The sequence below is a fragment of the Cuculus canorus genome, chromosome 10 (genome assembly GCF_017976375.1).
Source record: "Cuculus canorus isolate bCucCan1 chromosome 10, bCucCan1.pri, whole genome shotgun sequence".
NCBI classification, from domain to species: Eukaryota; Metazoa; Chordata; class Aves; order Cuculiformes; family Cuculidae; genus Cuculus; species Cuculus canorus.
In genome coordinates this window covers 20,016,762-20,037,670 of record NC_071410.1, presented here as the reverse complement: position 1 = coordinate 20,037,670, position 20,909 = coordinate 20,016,762, and the positions used below count along the sequence as shown (strand labels likewise).

At 48.2% G+C, this 20,909-nt stretch overlaps 1 protein-coding gene across 1 annotated transcript; it reads left to right on the top strand.

The window, feature by feature from the left end:
- Window positions 1-131: 131 nt before the first annotated feature.
- Window positions 132-5,386, top strand: LOC104060504 (class I histocompatibility antigen, F10 alpha chain). The gene is made up of 6 exons (XM_054076096.1): window positions 132-274; window positions 1,241-1,504; window positions 2,056-2,331; window positions 2,410-2,852; window positions 2,982-3,014; window positions 3,492-5,386. The coding sequence occupies exons 1-5, from the start codon at window positions 208-210 to the stop codon at window positions 2,982-2,984; spliced, it is 1,053 nt and encodes a 350-aa protein (XP_053932071.1). The 5' UTR covers window positions 132-207; the 3' UTR covers window positions 2,985-3,014; window positions 3,492-5,386.
- Window positions 5,387-20,909: the final 15,523 nt, after the last annotated feature.

The following is a 20,909-nucleotide window of genomic DNA, read 5'->3' as shown; positions in this document are numbered from 1 at the left end:
GCTGCCTCCGCCGCTTTCACTTTCTCTTTTCCAACCTGCCTAGCGGGGATCTGCCCTGGCAACCGGTGACGTCACGCGCAGCCTCGGGCTGCCATTGGCGGGCGGGGTCAGCGCAGCCAATGGGAGCGCTCCAAGCTCGGGGCTGAGGGCGGGGTTTTGGGCTCAGGGTTCCGAGTTCGAGGCTCGGGTGCGGAGGGAAGCGGAGCCATGGGGCCGCGCCGGGCGCTGGGGCTGGCGGTGCTGCTGCTGGGGGTCCTGGGCGCCTCGACGTGCGGTAAGCCGGGATCGGGACGCCCCGCCGCGGCTTCCAGGACCCCACCATCCGCTGAACCCCTTCCGTCCTTGGTCACTGTGACCCCTTATGCAGCGCCCCCTTGTCCCTCCACTTTCCTTGGGTACCAGGACCTCCCCTGCACCCACCTTTCCTGGGCGGAGGTGCTCTCTTCCCTGGGCTCAGGGCACCCCTTCTTGAACGCCCTCCATCCCTAGGCATCGGGGCACACCCCCAAGCCCCCCACCCCCCAATTTCAGCTTTTGTCCTTCCTCCTTCTCTGGGTACCAGGACCCCCTTGGACTCCTTGGGCACTGAGAATCCCTGCAGCTTTCCCCTTCCTTGACCCCCTCCATCTCTCTAGGCACTGGGACTCCCCTACAACCTGTTTCCCAGACAGTGGTGCCCCATTCCCCAGGCTCTGGGACCACCTCCACCTTGAACCCTCTCCATCCCTGGACACCAGGATCTCCTCTTGTCCTTCTTCCTTGCCTGGGCACCAAGACCCCCCTGCACGCCCCTTTCTAGTGCACTGGAACCGCCCCCTTCCCCCCAACCCCACCCCAGGGCACAGATCTGCTTTCCTTGACTTTAGGGACACCCCTGGGCCCCCCTTCCCAGGCATTATGGTCCTCACCCTTGCCCAAATGCCTCTTTCTTTGACCCTGGAGACACCCCTGGACCCCCATTCCTGGGCACCTCGGGTTCCCCACCGACTGGACACCCTCTTTCCTTGACACTGAGCACCCTGGGTTCCCCTTCCCAGGAACTAGGACCCCCTTCCAGACCCAGGGGCTCCCCCAAAAATGCCCCACTGGTCACTTCTCCCCTGAAGCTGCCTGCATGCCCGATCTGCTCCCTTGAAACCTCCAACCCAGCCTTGCCATCCATCCCTGCACCCCATCTATCACCCCTGTCTCCCCCCCAACCTTGCTGTCCCCAACCTCTTATCACCCTGTGTCCCTACAGGGCGCCATTCCCTGCACTACTACTACATGGGTGTGTCGGAGTCCAGCCCAGGGCTGCCTGAGTTTGTGTCCTTGGGGTATGTGGATGGGAACCTCGTCTCTCGCTATGACAGCGAGACAGGGAAGACAGTGCCCAAGGCAGACTGGGTGAAGGACAACGTGGATGAGCAGCACTGGGTCACCCAGACCCAGAGGGGAAAGGAAAATCAGGAGTTTTACCATGTGTGCCTGAACACAATGAAGAGACGCTACAACCAGAGTGGCGGTGAGTGCAGCTGGTCTGGGGCTGCGTGGGGCTGGGACAGGCTAGTTCCCACTTTCCCCATGCTACTGCCACAGCCTGTGCCACCCCTCCTTTATGCACTGTCGTTGCCAGATGCCTCCCTGCCATGCTGTCCCCCAGCCTGAGGGGATCCTGGCTACTCTGTCCCGGCCCCTCGCTATCCCCATGGCAGTCAAGACCCCCAGAACCAGAAGGGCTCCCAGCCCGTTGCACTTCCAGTGGTGCTTTGTGCCCCCTATCCCAGAGCCACCCCACCTCATCATATCTCCTTATTACAGTCCATGGCATTTGAGACCCCAGACCCTTGCTGTCCCAGGCTGCTATGGAGGTGGGGGCAGAGGGTCTGCATCACAGCCTTACAGGACACCTTGAGTGCTCTGGGCCCCAATCAGGATGGGGGGCAGCTTGTGTGCTGGTGCCCGATTTCACTTCAAGCCTCACAGAGGGCAGGGGACATTGTAGGGGGTCTGTACCCCCCGAAAGGCCTAGGGCTGCCATGGCTTCTCAGTCTCTTCTCTATGGTTGTGTTTCAGGGTTTCACACGCTGCAGCGCAGGTATGGCTGTGAACTCCTGGAAGACGGCAGCATCAGTGGGTTTTATCGGGGCGCCTACGATGGGAAGGACTTCATTGCTCTTGACATGGACACGATGACGTTTGTTGTGTGGGACACAGTGGCGGAAGTCACCAAGAGGCAGTGGGAGGAGGAAGGGAGGCAAGCTAAGTTGTGGAAGGACTTCCTGAAGAATACCTGCATCAAGTGGCTGAGGAAATACCTGAGCTATGGGCAGGCTGTGCTGGAGAGGAAAGGTGAGGATGAGATGGGGACCCTGGGAAGGGGCTGGTATGGGTGTGTATGCCAACGTTCACCACCATCCCCTTCTCCAGAGCTGCCTGTGGTCCATGTGTCTGGGAAGGAGGCTGAAGGGATCTTGACCTTGCGTTGCCACGTTTATGGTTTCTACCCACGGCCCATCGTTGTCAGCTGGTTGAAGGATGGCGAGGTGAGAGACCAGGACACCGTGTGGAGCAGCATTGCACCCAATAGTGACGGCACCTACTATGTCTCGGCTTCTATTGATGTACACCCGGAGGAGAAGCACAAGTACAGGTGCCGTGTGGAGCACGCCAGCCTGGCCCAGCCTGGCCTCTTTGCATGGGATGAGCACAGTGGCCTTGGACGCGTGAAGCGGCGGGCTGGGGTGGTTCCCCTCCTCACTCCAGACATGAAGTTCAACCTGGTCACCACCGTGCTTGCTGTGGCTGCTGCTGCCACCATTGTTGCCGGATTTGCCTTCTGGAAGTACAAGTTGAATAAAGCTCCAGGGCCGGTGAGGCTGAGGGGTGTGGGAGGAGGCTGGGAGCCAGGGGGGGCTGTGGCCATGAGCTGCTGTGCCACAGGAAGCCCCCAAGCCTGGCAGTGAAGCATGGAGGATGCTAATGCCTCTTTCTCTCTGCAGTGAAGCAGACGAACAACTATGACAAGGTGCCAGGTGAGTCCTCGCAGCAGATGTAGCTCCAGCCACTGCCCAGAGCTGGGGCAGACTCAAGGCTGCTGTGACCACTGCCATCATTTCCCAATCCCCTGTCCTCCCTTTGCTGCCCCTTTTTCAAACCCTGTAGTGAGGCAATAGGGAAGAAGTGGAGTCTTGCTGTGGCGCTGGCAACGCCATCCTCCCGGTGGCTGCAGTGTGGCTCCCGGGCCAGCTCCTGGCATGGGCACCATGCCCATAGCGCGCACAGGGCTGGCAGCTCATGACTCTTTCTGGCAGGCACGGACAGGGGATCTGGCAACTAGGGCACAGCTATGGGGTGGGCCTAGCAGGGATGGACGAGCTCTCTGTGCTCCCCTGCAGCTGGAGCAACACCAGGGGGAAGGGGGTAAGGGGGGCAGTGAAACCCTGAGAGCAGAGAGTTGGGAACAGAGAGGTGGCCCTGGGTGACACTGTCTCTTCCTCCTGTCCCTGCAGGGTGCACTACCCGAGCGCTTGGTGAGGGGTCGACCCATGGTGGGATGCATCTCTGAAGTGACAGGGCTTGATCAACAGGTCCAGAACAAAATAGGTGCCCCGTGGATGATTCATGTTGCACTGCTGTGTGTGCTGTTTATTCTGTAACTCCTCACATCCTGTGATCAGTAGAGTGTGCTGTGCTCTTTTTGATACATAGAGTGTGAGAAAATGCATCATAGTTGCATTATCAGTAGAATTGGGCTGTGCCACCTTAATTGTAGCTTCTCCAGCTCGCAGAGAGAAAAAGACCATTGATGCCCTGGCTAACCAATCAGCAGGAGCATGAGTACTGTGTAAAAGGAGAAAAACTATGTAGGAATGCTGCACCTCAACAGCCCCCTTAGTTTCAAGATGAGAGATATCCACCTGCCTCGATATCTCCTCTCTTGGGGCCTTGGCCAGGCCCCAGGAGGTAGAGGGCAGTGAGCATCTGAGACCAGAGATTCTGCATTTTTAGAACGATGTAAGTTGTTTATTTAACAATGAGAAAAATAGAGGGGATATCCACCTCAGGTCGCCATCATTCATGGAGGTAAAAGATTTGGATCCACCAGTCTTAATGATGGGGCCAAAGTATCTGGTCAAAAGCCACATGGTCCTCCTGAATCAGCTGGAGTAATGGCCACAGGGAAAGACGATACAGTTTTAATCAAGAAACATCATGTCTCGGGAGATATCACTGTTGAAGGGAATTTGGACGTTGATAACTATGTGATATCCTTAGGAAAGACTCTCCGGGAATTGCATAAATTCGTGACTGTTAACAAATCCGTAAAGCTTGATACACCAGGACATCCATTCCAGCCTGGAAATTGGGTGTAGATAAGTCCTCGGACTCGGAACCATTAACTCACACCTAGGTAGAAAAGACCATACCGGGTACTTTTAACTGCATACACAGCTGTGAAGCTGTCTGGAAAAGGACATTGGATTCATCATTCGCAAATTAAAAAGGTTCCTGCTTCATGGATCGTGGAATAATGATCCCCCAACAGCTCATGACATGGGAATTGAGTGGGTACCAAAGCCTGAGTGGACAATCCAACAGGACTCGAGGAACCCACTAAAGATGAGGATTCAAAGAGTTAGGTCATGATGAATTTTGAAATTGCTGTTACTACAATGATAGCCGTGGGTAAAAAAGTTGGATTGGAATGGCAACAGCATATTCAAATTGATAAAATGTTTAGGTAAAAAGAATAGACTCTCTAGCATGACAGCCTTCCTCCCCATGCCCCGTTCCACCTCAGACCCCATACTCTGGGGAATTATTCCTTTAGATTTTACAGACCTTCCAAAATTGCATAATATCACCAAAGCGCTAAAACAGGTGAGTGCGAGTAATTGTTTAGATAGCGAAGACAAAGAGGGAGTGCGGTTCAGTAGGATGCAACGCTTTGGCAGCGGGGAAGTAACAGGACTGGTTTTGGGCATTGTGCTAACTTCCCTTGCCCAAAGGCGTCCATCCCATTAGTCCACCATTTCTTAGACTGGGTTGCAGGGTACAGCGAGACATGAGTTGTTGCAGGATTAATGACCACATGTGTTACCAACTGCAGCAGTGATGTGACTGTATTCCCAGAATATCATATCTTGAGAAAAGGCTTTGAGACTTCGGATAAAACTTGCAAGGAGGTTGAAGATATATTTCTCCCCTTAAATAGTGCTTTAGATGGGGAAAGAAAGATAAATTTGGTGACCCAAGTTGCCCTGAACTGCACACAGAAAATCACACGTAACTTTGTCAGGGGCAGATGTGATAATAACAGCTTTCTGTTTATTGTGAAAAGAACATTAGAATTCTGAACAGCCTGTATCAACACTTCCAGCTGTTTACGGGTTGAAGTGCCAGCCCCTGGGTACAGAGTATGGGTATTGGGAAGTGGGCCTTGGACTACCAGATTATCTTTTACTGAAGAAAATATGCCTGTAACATTAGGCCTCCTGACACTAAGCCCTATCTGGAAGTGAAGCCCTATAAGCCCTCCGTATTGGGGAAAAACCAAAAGAGCCGGTGACAGGGATAGTTGGCAAGGGCCAAGCACATCCTCTGAGGTAGGACAGGGATCACACAGTTTCTTACTCCCAGGATTGACTGCACTGAAAAATTGGATTCTAATTGTAAGTCTTACTTGGTAAGTGGAAATGCTAGCTGGTTCTGTTGCCAAAGGATTCAAGTTGATTGGTCATCAGGTACAGGCCAATACTAAAGTAGTGTTACAATACTGCCTGGTTTTAGATTTATTGCTGGCCAAAGAGCATGAAGTCCATGGGGATCTGAAATTGGACATGGATCATTGTTGCCTCCATATCCCAAATGTAATGGGACAGCTTAATAAGCAGGTAGAACAAATACAGAATGTTGCGCGACAAGGTCAGGATCTTAGAGAGGATGCAGAAAACAATTGGCTGAATACATTTTTAAGCCATATAGGTGGAATATCACTGACTGAGTGGCTGGCTTCCTTGTTGCAAACTTTAGTGTTAATCACTGTCATAATAGGGATTGTCTTTTTGGTATTAAGTTGTGTAAAATGCATAGTGTTGAAAAAGTTCCTATTTCTAGAATAGAGGTAGCTAAATAATGTTGGTGTTATTCTGCCTTGCTTGTTATTGCGTGCGAAGGAGGGAGGTATGGGCCTTTAGATAAGAATCAAAGGACAAAAAGAAAAGGAAGGATTTGATACAAGAAGTAGTTACTACTGCAAAAGGTAGAACATTTTTATTTAAGCTAAAGTAGAATTAGTTTTCTGTAGAATCAGTTTTCTAACCAGTTTCAGTTAAGTTTCATTTAAGTAACTGTATTTTTTGAAAGTTGGGCAGAACGTTCTTCTGAGATCATGGGGTTTTTTTAATACCGTGTTTTTTTCACAGTGTTTTTCCAGACACAGTTCTTTGAGAAATTGTAATGTTTTATGTTAAGTATAATCTGTGCTGAACAGAGGTGTCTTCTCCTCTAATCACCTCTGTTTGCAATCCTTCTGTATCTGAAAATGCAAGGTGAGACAGGAAACTGGCTCCAATTAGCAGAGGTTTGTTTAATAACATTAAAATGAGTTCTTGGAAAGTAGTAGAATATGCATAAGATTTCTTGGAAAAATTATACACATGCATGTAAGTGGGAAATCTGTTCTGTAACAAGCTCTTGTTCTGTTATGTGTGATGATGGATATCATTCGCTCATGCTGAAATTAAAGGATGTTTCCTTTTTAAAACTCCGAAATGAGTTATAGAGAGTTTATTTGCTGGCACTTTTGGTGTCATGGCACAGTTGTAAAGACCTCCTGGATCAGCAGAGCTGCATCAAAAAGAAGCGTGGCCAGAAGGGCGAGGAAGGTGATTGTCACCCTCTGCTCCTTTCTCATGAAACCCCACCTGGAGTCCTGTGTTCAGTTCTGGAATCCCCAGTATAAGAAGGATAGGGAACTGTTGGAACAGGTCTAGTGGAGGCCATGGAAATGATCCGAGGACTGGACAGGCTGAGAGAGTTGGGGTTGTTCAGCCTGGACAAGACAAGACCCTGGGGAGACCTTAGAGCAGCCTTCCAGCACCTGAAGGAGGCTACAGGAAAGCTGGGGAGGGACTTTTTACAAAGGCCTGTAGTGACAGGATGAGGGGGGATGGCTTTAAACTGGGAGAAGGGAGACATGTTTAGAATAGACATTTGGAAGAAATTCTTCACCATGAGGGTGGTGAAGTAGTCGCACAGGTTGCCCAGGCAGTTGTGGCTCCCTGTTCCTGAAGGTGTTCCAAGGCCAGGTCGGATGGGGCTTTGGGCAGCCTGGTCTAGTGGGAGGCATCCGTGCCCGTGGCAGGGAGTGTGGAACTGGATGAGCCTTAAGGTCCCTTCCAACCCAATCCATTCTATAATTTTATGACGTGCCGTCTTGACGGACATGGCAACTCGGAGCAGAAGTTCGTAGACCTACTCGGCAGAGCTGTTGGCCAAGCATGTATGGGTAGATCTGCTGGCCCAGCGTAGCAGGGTAGACCTGGCATTCTGATGGAGCCGGGAAGATGCGCTGCCAGGCAGAGCCAAGCACCCTGCTAGCTTGGCAGAGCTGGCTAGACCTGCCACCCAGCGGAGGTGCCTAGACCTCGCAGTGCTTGTTTTCCCCGTTAAACTCTCCATCTGGACCTTGGAGTCACCTCCTATAAGCTGGTTCTTCAGCGCAAGACGTGTTTGCATCATGTGCTTTGGAATCCCTGCAAGCGTTGAAACCTTTGAAAGTGCTACCAGGAGAAGGAACTACCCCTTTAGGGACTCCCAGGACCCCTCTAGAGCCCCCCAGTCCCTTCTAGGATCTCCAGAACCCCTCTAGAGCCCCCAAGGACTCCTTAGGTGATGCCCAGGACCCCTTTAGGGACCCTCAGAAACCCTCTAGATCCCCCAAGGACTCCTTAGGTGATGCCCAGGACCCCTTTAGGGACACTCAGAACTCCTCTAGGACACTGAAGACCCATTCAGAGCCCCTCAAGATGCCTCTAGGGTCCCCAGGACTCCTCAAGAGCCTCCTGGGACCCTTTTAAGCAACTCCCAGGACCACTCTAGGAGCCCCAGGACCCCTCTAGTACACTCAAGACCCCTCCAGAGCCCTACAATACCCCTCTAGCACTCCCAGGACCCCTCTAGAGCCCCCTGAGACCCCTTAAGTCCCCCCCAAGACCCTTCTAGTATCCCCAGAACCCCTCTAGGGACCTCCAGGACCATTCTGGAGCCTGCTGGACACGTCTAGATTCCCCAGGACTCCTCTAGAGCCCTCTGAGACCCCTCTGGAGCCCCCCAGGACCCTTCTAGGACACTCAAGACCCCTCTAGAGCCCCTAGGACCTCTTTAGAGCCCCTCAGGACTCCCCCAAGACCCCTCTAGGGGCCCAGGACTCCCAAGAACCCATTTTGGGACCCCCAGGCCCCATCTAGAGCCCCAAGGATCTGTCTGAGACACTCAGGACCCCTTTAGAGTCCCCAGGGACTAATTAGGAGACCCACAGGAACCTATTATGGACCCCCAGAATCCCTCTAGGACTCCTGGGACCTTCCAGGACCCCTCCAGAGCCCCCTAGAACCCTTCTGGGACTACTAGGACCCCCTCTAGAGACCCCCCCGAATCTCTTGAGGGAGCCCAGAACACTTCTAGTAGCCCCAGAACCCTCCTAGAACCACCAAGAGCCCACTAGGACCCCACAGGACCACTCAAGGATAGCCACGACCTCTTTAGGGGTTCCCAGGACCACTCTAGGACACTCAAGTCCCATCTAGAGCCCCTCAGGTGCCCCTAGGACTCCCCAGGAGCACTCTAGAGCTCCCCCGGTCCCTTCTAGGATCCCTAGGACCCCTTTAGACCCCCTTGGCTCCACAGGACCCCTTTAAGGCCTTCCAGGACCCCACTAGGGCCCCCAGGACCCCACTAGAGCACCCTAGGACCGTCTAGGACCCCCAGGACCCCTTGAGAGACCCTGGGACCCTTTTAGGGCCTTCCACGACCCCCTAGGACCCTCAGGACCCATCTAGAGCCACCCAGGACCACCTTGGAGACTTGCAGGACCCCTCTACTACCACCAGGGCCTTTCCAGAGCCCCCTAGGACCCATTAAGAAGGGTCCTGGGGGAGCTCTAGAAGGGTCCTGGGAGTCGCTAGTGGGGTCCTTGGGGTCCTAGAGGGGTGCTGCGGGTCCCTAGGGGGGTCCCGGAACGCCTTAAACAGGTCCCAGGGGGCTCCAGAGGTGTCCTGCGTGTCCAAGAGGGGTCCTAGAAGGCCCTAAAGGGCTCCTGGGGGGCTCTAAAAGTGTCACAGGGGTCGTAGATGGGTCCTGAAGGGCCCTAGATGAGTCCTGGGGGGCTCTCGAGGGATCCTGGGCATCCTAAAAGAGTCCTGGGGGGCTCTGGAGAGGTCCTGCGAATCTTAGAATTCCAAGAGGGGTTCGGGAATCCCCAATAGGGTCCTGAGGGGTCCATAGAGGGGTGCTGGGGGCTCTTGAAGGGTCCAGATGGGCCCTAGAGGGGTCTTGAGGGTCCATAAATGAGTTCAGGGGGTCCTAGAGGAGTCCTGGGGGGCCCTAATGGGTCCTGGATAGGAGATTCCTGGGAGTCTTTTAAGGGTCCCTAAAGGGGTTCTGACTAGTCCTGGGACTGGGGACACTGGGAGCACTGGGAAGGTGACTGGGGGTACTGGCAGGGTGATGGAGGCACTAGGATAAGGACTGGGGGCACTGGGAAGGTGACTGGGGCACTGGGAGAGGACTGGAACCCATTCAAGCCCCTCAGGACCCCTTTAGGCACCCCCAGGACCTTTTAAGGAACCCTCAGAGCTCCTCTAGGAACCCTGTGATTCCTCTAGGGATCCCCAGGACCATCTATAGCCCTCCAGAAGTCCTCTAAGAGCCCAAGAACCCCTTTAGGGACCACCAGAACCCTTATAGGACCCCCAGGACCTCTCTACGACCTCCAAGAGCTCTCTAGAAGCCTCCAGGATCCATCTAGGGACCCCACGGACCCCTCTAGGATCCCCAGGATTCCTCTAGAGGCTTCTGGAACCCCTCTTGTGACACTCAGGTCCCTTCTAGGACCCTTAGGACCTCTCTAGAGCCTCCTAGGACCTCTTTAGGGCCCCTCAGGACCCCTCCAAGATTGGTGGTTCTTCCTCCAAGATCCTCAAGGTTCTGAAAAGCAAAAATTAAGGCAAACAAAGACAGTTACTAATTTTTACTCCGATCAGCACAGCAAAAACAACTCAGTTGCCCACACATCCAGGGGCCGGTGCCAATACAGCAGGAAAACAGACAGAGGGCAAGAAGGAGGTTGGGATTGCAGCCATCTAATTTGTATCAGTTTAAGCTACCATAAACCAGACTTTAATAAACAACACTGCAATTGTGAATCCTGTCCTGAACGCCAGATTTTTGCCCACCTACGAACAGTGATATCATGCAGATTCAACAGTGATCATAAGGATTCCTTTGGAGGTCATACATTAATTCTTGACGTAATAAACTACGACTTTGTCAAAAACCGGGGACGCTGTGACAAGAGAGCCCTTGACCAGAAGAGACTAGTTCTTTTGAGAGAGAAACTCCTAAAGTTATTTCAGATTGAAGCAAAAGAGGGTGATCCAGATGAAAAACCATCTGAAGTATACTTTGCTCTTTGCTGCAAGGGCGTCCCTTTCTTGCCTACCCTAGGCAGCAGGTTTCTCCCCTAAACTTCTTCAATATTAAACATCTGTAAATAACCTGTCCACAAAAGAGACCGAATTTTGAATGCCTGAGAGCTCCCGGCGAGGAGGCGAGCGCAGTACAGCCTTTAACTCTCTTCAATGATGGTTGAAATCCTTTCTTCGCAAATTCTCTGCCTGAAGTAATCACTTTCTTAAGCAAAAGCCTGTTCCTGTAGGTCTGATTTCACAGTTATCCCCAAGCTGATCACAGCCTATTTGGAAATGTAACAATTGTTCTCCAAAGGTTTTAGCATGCACCAGGATTTCCTTTAAACATGGGAAATACACAGAAGGATGCTGTAAAGCGCTGCCTCCATTATCCTTGCAGACGTGGCAGATGCACTGCATAAGCCAAAAGCCATCACTTCAGTTGCCACATGCTTTATCCTGCTATCAAAACAGTTTTAAGCCTGTCCTTTTAATCCATTCTACTTGACAACATCCACTCTCTGTGGGAAACAAGGCTGAACCTGTTCTATTTTCCAGAGCACTATCCATTTCTCCTGGAGGACCTGTTAAATCAGAGTAGCTGGGTTTAGTTTATCCTACTCCACAAAGAACCTGTTTCTGCCTTTCCCTTCGCTCCAACATTTTTTGGCTGGTTTTCTTGCCTGCCCGCCTGGGGCTTCGTTCTTCCTCATCCTGTAATGATTCTTCTTTTTTTTCATAACAGCCTCAAATACACAGCTGTCATCAAAACAATTCTTCCTTTCCTGCGCTTACATTCCTCACACGGGGCAAAATCGTACAGGTGTAGTACAGAAATCTGATCTGTTTGCTGTAACACCCTCTACTCAATTGTAATTTAAATAAAGTACCATTTGATTTTTCCTTCGGGGGGAGGATACCTGTTTCACCCACTGTTTCGCCATCTGCATGAAGATATCTCACAAATCACAATGTGAAAGGTAGAGTTCCTGTAACTCTCAGTCACACAATTTTCCGGCAACATAGAGGACAGAGGCAGACAGTGTCCTGTGTTAACTCTTCTGTCTTCATTTTCATGGAATCATAGAATCACTAAGTTGGAAAAGACCTCTTGGACCATCAAGTCCAACCACTCCTATCAACCACTAAACCATGTCCCTGAGCACCTCATCTACCTGTCTTTTAAACACTTCCAGGGATGGTGATTCCACCACCTCACTGGGCAGACATTCCAGTGCCTGATGACCCTTTCTGTGAAAAATTCTTTCCTGATATCCAGTTTGACCCTCCCCTGGCACAGCTTGAAGCCATTCCCCCTTGTCCTGTCCTCAGTCACTTGGCAGAAGAGCCCAGCTCCCTCCTCTCCACAACCTCCTTTCAGGTAGTTGTAGAGAGCAATAAGGTCTCCCCTCAGCCTCCTCTTCTCCAGGCTGAACACCCCCAGCTCTCTCAGCCGCTCCTCGTAAGACTTGTTCTCCAGCCCCTCACCAGCTTCGTTGCTCTTCTCTGGACACGCTCCCGAGCCTCAGCATCCTTCTTGTGGTGAGGGGCCCAGAACTGAACACAGTACTCGAGGTGCGGTCTCACCAGTGCTGAGTACAGAGGCATCTCATCATTCTGCAGTGTTCACGGGTCTCAGCAAGAATATTTTATAGAAGCCAAGACCCTGCACTTCATGATGAGCCTTCCACATTTGTGCATCTCAAAATAGCTGGGTAGATTTTTTTTCATTTAAATATAAAACTACGAACTACTTTTTCCATCTGTTTCTGCAGGCCTTCCAGAGACCCCTCTTTAAGCATCACGTCCAAACATCAGGTTGCTCTGAATAGCTTAGAGTAAACTGTTTTCAGCAAATTCTTGCTTTCAGGAGATTGAAATTAAAGTTTAATCATGATTAATAATAATCTCTTGATAATAATTAATAATAATATATTGTGAGACCTCATCTGGAGTATTGTGTCCAGTTTTGGAAGCCTCAACATAAGAAGGAGATGGAGCTGTTGGAACAGGTCCAGAGGAGGCTACAAAGATGATCTGAGGGCTGGAGCACCTTCCATATGATGACAGGCTGAGAGAGTTGAGGTTGTCCAGCCTGGAGAAGAGAAGGCTCTCAGGAGAACTTACAGCGACCTTCCAGTACCCGAAGGGGCTACAAGAAAGCTGGAGAAGGGCTATTCATAAAGGATTGTGGTGATAGGACGAGAGACAATGGATATAAACCGGAGAGGGGCAGATTTAGACTGGACATAAGGAAGAATCTCTTCACGCTGAGAGTGCTGAGGCTCTGGCCCAGGTTGCCCAGGGAACTGTGGCTGCCCCATCCCTGGAGGTGTTCCAGGCCAGCTTGGATGGGCCCTGGGCAGCCTGAGCCAGTGGGAGGTGTCCCTGGCCACAGCAGAGGAGTTGGAACTAGATGATCTTTAAGGTCCCTTCCAACCCAAACTATTCTATGGTTCTATGATTCTATGATTCTGAGATTTGCTATTTCTGATCTGGAAGACCCATGTCATAATCTTGTTGTCATACAGATTATTTTGGATTTCAGGCTATTACATTCAGGCTATGGATTTCAGGCTATTATTTGACTGTGTCATACCACCAGAATCCACCAGCTGTGCAGATGAAAATTCCTGCAAATTGCCATATAAAGTTACTCAGTAGTAAGGAAATTGATGACACGGACTTCGATATCTTGGATTGAAGACCCTTTATTGCTCACAGTGAGCTCCTTGTATACACAAGGTTATGCTGCATATAAAACTTGGTGTCATTCAATTGGTTACAAACAACTGTTCACACATAAGGTTATAATACTGTGGGTTAATTGCCATTGTCCACGCACCTAGATCAAATGCTTGATTGGTTAATCAGCCCTGCACATATTTACGTGCTCTTCTCCTACTTCATCAGGACTTCTATTTTTCTAACTTACCCTTCTTTCGTAGCTCCTGGGTGTGCAGCCATAACTTGCTGTTGCAATCGGTTGCGTCCTCATTCTGCACCGTTCAAGGTCCTTCAAGGGCGTCGTGGCCTTCGTTGATATAAAATGTCTCCACAATTCCACCTTTCTTTTCTTCAACAACTAGGATATCGAGTTGTTGATATTGTTTTTCTATCATTCCTTGAACACATTGTGTTTTGCAAGGAATTACCATCAAAATCTGAATGACCACCAATAAAATGATTCTAATTTTTATAACTAGTTCTTGTAGCCAACCTCTGATGCCCCATCCAGACAACAACTGCCTCAACCAATCTGGATCATTATTGTGTTGTAACTGTTTTGTCAAATCCTTCAATTGTTTCAATTCATGGCGGATTGATTCAGAGTGATCCGATAAATTCATGTAACACATTCCTTCAAATTTCTTACACCCGTGTCCTTGGGCTAATAATAAAAAATCAAGGGCTGCACGATTCTGAAGTGTAGCATGTCTTACTGAGTTAACATCTACTGCAAGTTCTGAAATCAATTGTGAAGTTAAATTTGTCTGCTTAGCTACCCAACAACCAAGCTTATCTATCTCTCCTAATGCTTTTCCTACAGGTATATTTGGCAAAAACAAAGCTGTTATTACCTTTTGCCAATCACTCCACGTGTTAAAGTTTGACTACAATTTTCATTATAAATTTCCCTTTTCCTTTCTGCTTTGTTTTGTCTTTGTTTCATTTAAAATTTGTTGCATTGATGGAGTAAACGTTGTTAGCCTCCCGATCATGCATGGTCCTCCTACAGGTCTTGCTGGTATTCCTGGTCAAGCTCAATCCCCAGAAATTAAAAACACTCCTGACGGCAACATTTTTGGGGCATTATTCTCCTCTGACTTCACATATGCCTATTGACCTCCACACCACCAGCTACTATTTTGATATAATTCACTGTGGGGAGAAACACCTTGTAGTCCTCTCCTAATTATATGTCAAATGTTTTCTATACGATATTCATACCAAACATCTTGGAAAACACTTGAAACTGATTGAAATTTTTCATATAATCGTTCAACATTCAGGACAAATCTAATACAGCTATGGTTTCCCCCTGATGCTAATATTTGCAGTTCCTCAGGATCAACCATGGTCCCATTCAAAGATGTTATGATCTTTGCTATGTCACTGCTGCTTTTTACATTCTGAGTCACTGCTCTGTCATTTACCAATCCTTTAAAGCTATTAAAATCAGTTATTGATAATCCAACTAAACATGTTCTAAAGGGATCGCTCAGCGTAGCCAAAGACAAATATAACGATTGCTGTCCAGTCATGTTCACAAATGAAATCCAAAGGTCATCCCTGGGTTTTATGGTCCAGGATCCTGCTGTGGCAATCGAAATCGTTGCTAGCCAGATCCATCCTAGCAATGCTCCTTTCAGGGTGTTCTATAACATACTTTGTCTACTGCCGGCTTCACCCATTTTGCCAGGATCCAATTCGGTCCATTACCTGTAATGACACAAGTATATCCTCTTCCCCATGTTGTTAATTGAAAAGGTCCCTCCTATGACCCTTCTCTGTTTTTTACCGACACCTTGGAATGCTCTTGGAATGTAGACGTTCCTGTTGATAAAGTCTGTATGTGTTTAACAGTGGGAGGAACCTCGATATTCCCTGCTAAACGCAAAAAATTCATTACATATTGCACTTTCGTAATTCTGTTTGCGGGGGTTTCTCCTGATTCCCTGCTTTTTTTTGTCTTGATAAGTACTGCTTAACTATCTAATGTGTCCTTTCAATAACAGCTTGCCCTGTGGGTGAGTGTGGGATCCCTGTGGTGTGTTCTATACCCCATCTTTGGAAAAATTGCACCATTGTTTGTGATACATACGCTGGTCCATTGTCTGTTTGGACTCTTTTTGGAATTCCTAGAGTGGCAAAGGCATGTTGAAAATGTGATTTAACATGCCTAGCTGTTTCTCCACTTAGCGCCATTAGGCACACCGCCATAGTCTATAGGTACATGCACATATTTCAATTTTCCAAACTCAGGAACATGTGTAATATCTGTCTGCCATAGCTGTAAAGCACTTATCTCTCTACGATTTACCACAACACCAGGACCCTTCGTCACTCTTTGACAGTCAGGACAGGCTTGGATTACTGCCTTTGCCTCTGTGATGGGGATGTGAAATTGCCTCTTCAATACCCTGGCAGATTGGTGAAAAAATTCATGTGACAATTATGCCTGTTGTCATAAGTTAGGAACAGGTGACATAAAACCAGGTTGTGTTAATACGTCCGCTCTCCTATTTCCTTCTGCACAAAACCCAGGCAGCGATGTATGGTTACGATGATGACAAACATAATATTCATGCTGTCTGTTTTGAATTTCCCACCATAATATCCTTAACTGTCAAAACCACATCTCATTGTTCACTTGTTTTAAAACAGATCTCTCTATCCACTGCACTATCCTGGCTACATATGCTGCATCTGTGACTGCATCTATCGGCCATTAATCCATTTGCTAAAAACCTCCACTACGGCTCTCAGTTCTACAATCTGAGGTGAGGTCTGTAGTGTTACCACACGTGATTTCCACTTTCCGTCTTCTAGCCATGGGAGGGCAGCCGTACCCATTTTTCCGCTGCCATCTGTAAATACGGTGAGTCCTTTAACTGGAATGTCTGGACATTTTGGCTTTGGTTCTCCTACCTGTTGTTCTAAAAACGTTATTAGTCTGTGACAGGGATGATGGATTTTTATCTGCCCAGCAAAACCAGCCAAGGCAATTTGTAGAACCTGGCTATTCTGCAGACACTGTTGTAAATATTCTTCCATCATAGGAATAATAATTACATGCGGCTCTTTTCCAATCAATTCTAATATTCTATTTCTGCTCTTCATAAGTAATTGGGCAAACATTTCTGGCCAAGTGACAATAGCCTTGTGTGGCTGATGTGGCAAAAACTGCCATTCCAATAATTTTAATCTTTCCTTTTCTGTTTCTTCATTTAGCCATTGCATTATTATTCCTATGGGTTGTACTTCATTGCTTATAATCAACAAATCAACTGTTGTCCATACAGTTATGCGATGTTCTTGTCTCTCATTAATCAACTTTTCAATTTTTTGTAATGCTTTTTCTGCTTCCCTCGTCCAGCGTCCAGGGGCTGTTAATTCTGAACCTCCCTCAATATTTCAAACAAGGGTTGCAAAGTTTGATTGTCAATCCCTAATAAATTCCGTATCCAATTGATATTCCCAACAAGTTTTTGTAAGTCGTTAAGTGTTTGGACTTCGACTCGAATTGTTACTTTCTGAGGTACAATACTCTGATTCAAAATTTTCCACCCTGAATATTGCCATGGTGCTTTCTCTTGCACATTTTCTGGCACCACCTGGAGTTTACTTTCACCCAATGTTTGACATAATTCTGTTTTTATTCCTTCTAAGTCCTGGCCCGCTACCAATATATCATCCATATAATGATATATCTACAGTTCCTTGTGTTTTCCCAAGGCCTTATCCACACACAATTGACACATTGTTGGTGAGTTTTTCATCCCTCGAGGCAATGCCACCCACTGATAATGTTTCATCGGTCCCTCCTTATTTATAACAGCAACTGAAAATGCAAATTTCTCACTATCCTCAGGATGTATCGGGATAGTGAAGAAACAATCCTTCAAATCTGTTATTAAAATTTTCCACCCTTTCGGGATCATGGTTGGGGATGGCAATCCTGGTTGTAATGGACCCATGTCTTCTAAAGTCTCATTGATCTGACACAAGTCATGCAACAGTCTCCATTTTCCTGATTTCTTGGGTATAGCAAATGCTGGTGTGTTCCAGGGACTGGTAGATTCCTTAATGTGTCCTGCATATAGTTGTTCCTGTACTAACTGTTGTAATATAGCGACCTTTTCCTTTATCCACTGATCTACCCAAATTGGTTTCTCTGTTTGCCACCTCAACTTGAGCAGTGGTTGCTCATCAGTGGCCAAAATTAAAAACGCTGTTTTGATTTTGTTCACAATACGCACTTCAATTGTCCCAATAAGTTTCTGCTCATCAAATTCATAGGTATGTTTGCAACATAGGGCTTTGTCCAACATAACAATCCACCTGGCATCTTTACTGCAATTGTGGTTTTGCTCATTTTTGTTGTGGTGTTGCCACCCACGCCAACTAGGGCACCATGTGATAGGACTACTGGCCACTCTTCAGGCCATTCATTCTCCGCAATGACCGTTATGTCGGCTCCTGTGTCAACCAACATTTCCCTACACACCTCATGATTATTCAAAATCAAAGTCACTTTCATTTTTGGTTTTGCATTTTGTATTTCCAAGGCCCACATTATTTGTTTTTCTTGTCCTGTTGAGCTGAATCCTCCGCGCCCCCTTTCTTTTCTTTCACACCAGGAGGCTTTGTTTACGAAGGATAATTAATTGTGCCAAGCGTGTCCCTGATTCTATGGACACCGGTGGACTCAGAGTCCACACCAGAGCCTGAATTATCCCCACATAATCACTGTCAATTACTTCAGGTAAAACAAAAATGACTCGCATAGTGATGCTAAACAATAAAGCACTCGGGGGCCATGGGCGTTAAGCGGTATTCTGTGTACCTTTGATGATGCTAAAGTTACCTGTTCAGTCGTTACAACATCCACTTCACTACTTCCTTGAGTTTTCATGACAAGTTGATCCAGACATCCTGATTGTCATTTTGGCCATCCAGCAACAGCGATTGGTTTAGCACATTTAAGGGCATTTGTGTCTGGGTGTGCCTGATTCGCGCTGTTCCTCCAGTTTCTCTGGTGGTTGGTGGGATGACCATCCCAGTCAAATCTCGATCAACATCGATTAGCAAAACGTGGGCCCTTGCGACATCCTGGGCAAATTCCTGGACCCCGTTTGTCTTTCAGCCCACGCACCCTCTAGCGTTTCGATTTCCGCATTGATAACTCAGATGGCCCCGTTGGCCGTGCGTATAAAATTTCTTGGACTGTAATGGTCTTAGAGCGGTAGCAAACGCTTCAGCCAATACACTGGCCTGTTGTTCCATGCTCCCTACTCTATTGGCTGTGTCCACCATCTCTACAAGCATTGAGTTTCTTGGCAACTCAGTCAAAACCTTTTAACAATCGGCATTCACATTTTCTATAGCTAATTTTAACATTAACAACTGTTTTGCTTCTGGGTGTTCGACCTCCTCAACAAAGGCTTCTCTCAGCTTGTCTATAGATGGCATATATGTTTTTCCAGGCTTTTACTTGATATTAGTAAAAGATACCAGTGATTTTCTGGCCTCAGATAACATTGCAAATGCCCTGAGGGCCAACTGTGCAGATTCTCTTAAAATCTCGGGCATCATTCTCGCTTGTCCCTGTGGATGGGTAAATGGGTCTGTTCCCATATAACGTTCAATGCCCACTCCGAGTAATGGGTCACCTGGTTCCCTCCCGACGTTTTCTACCACTTTTACTTCACAAAGTTTGAGCCATCGGTCCTGCCATAACAATTTTTGTGTCGGCGTTAAAACCATTGAAGCCAGCTCCATGATTAATTGACCTGTCAGTCTGTTTTCTAATAACGTTTGTGTAAATGGAGCCTGGAGTCCATTTTGCGTGACCGCCTTACGCAACTCCTTAACGAGCTGCCGCTCAAACGCATGATATTGATTTGGTTGCCCTGGGGTAATGATAACGGGGAACGCACTGTGCATTTCTCCCTCCTTTAATGCTTCTAATGTTATTTTCCTCCAACGTTCTCTAATGGATTCTCCCGTTGCGTTGTCTTCGGGGGCTGTCGGAGGCGGCCTCGCTATTAGTGATAGCTGATCAAATGCTTGAGCTTGTCCCCTTTTCTTACCTTGCCCCTTATGCTCAGAAAATGACATAATAATGCTGTCATTACCGAGTTCGATCTCGCTTTGCAGACATGTCAGCATGGATCGGTTCCTTAACCCGGTCAATAGACGGCGGCACCGCTCCACCACCCGAGTCTGTGGCGCACTTTGTTTCTTCAGTTCCCCGTTGGTGGTTGTATTCAAACATGGCATTCTGTGCCGATATGTCTTTCGGCCCTTAAGTCTTTCAATGCTTCTAATACCAAGTGCCATGTTGTTAAGACTCAACTTGCATTTAAATCTTCCTTGGAGGCACCATCAAACAATTTTTCACGTGCCTCCTTCCAAGTCCCAATACCAAAAACACATGGAGATTCCACGGGCATATTGTTGCCTTTTAAGCAGGCTAACAACAGTTCCAGTTTATGTTCTTCATAATGAATTCCTTTCCTTTTCAAACTATGTTTAAATATCTTTACTATAGCCTTTTCTTCTGTTGACATATTTGCCCCCACCTTATACTACTTGGCTTCTCAGCTGCTCACCTGAATCTTGTGCAATAGGTGATTATGGGCCCCGGGGCTTTCTCCTTATGTCCGTTTGGTCCAGCTGGCAAGGTGATCGTTCTGTTGAGATGCCTCCACCATACAGAATCACACAGAATCACAGAATCACAGAATCACAGAATCACAAGGTTGGAAAGGACCCATTGGATCATCGAGTCCAACCATTCCTAACACTCCCTAAACCATGTCCCTAAGCACTTCATCCACCCGTTCCTTAAACACCTCCAGGGAAGGCGACTCGACCCCCTCCCTGGGCAGCTGTTCCAGTGCCCAATGACTCTTACTGTGAAGAATTTTTTTCTGATATCCAACCTGAACCTCCCCTGACGGAGCTTCAGGCCATTCCCCCTTGTCCTGTCCTCAGTCACTTGGGAGAAGAGCCCAGCTCCCTCCTCTCCACAACCTCCTTTCAGGTAGTTGTAGAGAGTAATAAGGTCTCCCCTCAGCCCCCTCTTCTCCAGGCTAAACAACCCCAGCTCTCTCAGCTATCATATGCTATCTTCTTCAGCGTCCTTCAGACCAGCGTCTCTCTTACTGGGTCACGTGATCACATTGGGGTCACCATTGAGGAGATTGATGACACAGACTTCGATATCTTGGATTGAAGACCCTCACAGTGAGCTCCTTATATACACAAGGTTATGCTGCATATAAAACTTGGTGTCATTCGATTGGCTACAAACAACTGTTCACACGCATAAGGTTATAATACTATGGGTTAATTGCCATTGGCCACTCGCCGAGATCAAACGCTTGATTGGTTAATCAGCCCTGCACATATTTACGTGCTCTTCTCCTACTTCATCAGGACTTCTATTTTTCTAGCTTACCCTTCTTTCGTAGCTCCTGGCTGTGCAGCCATAACTTGCTGTTGCAA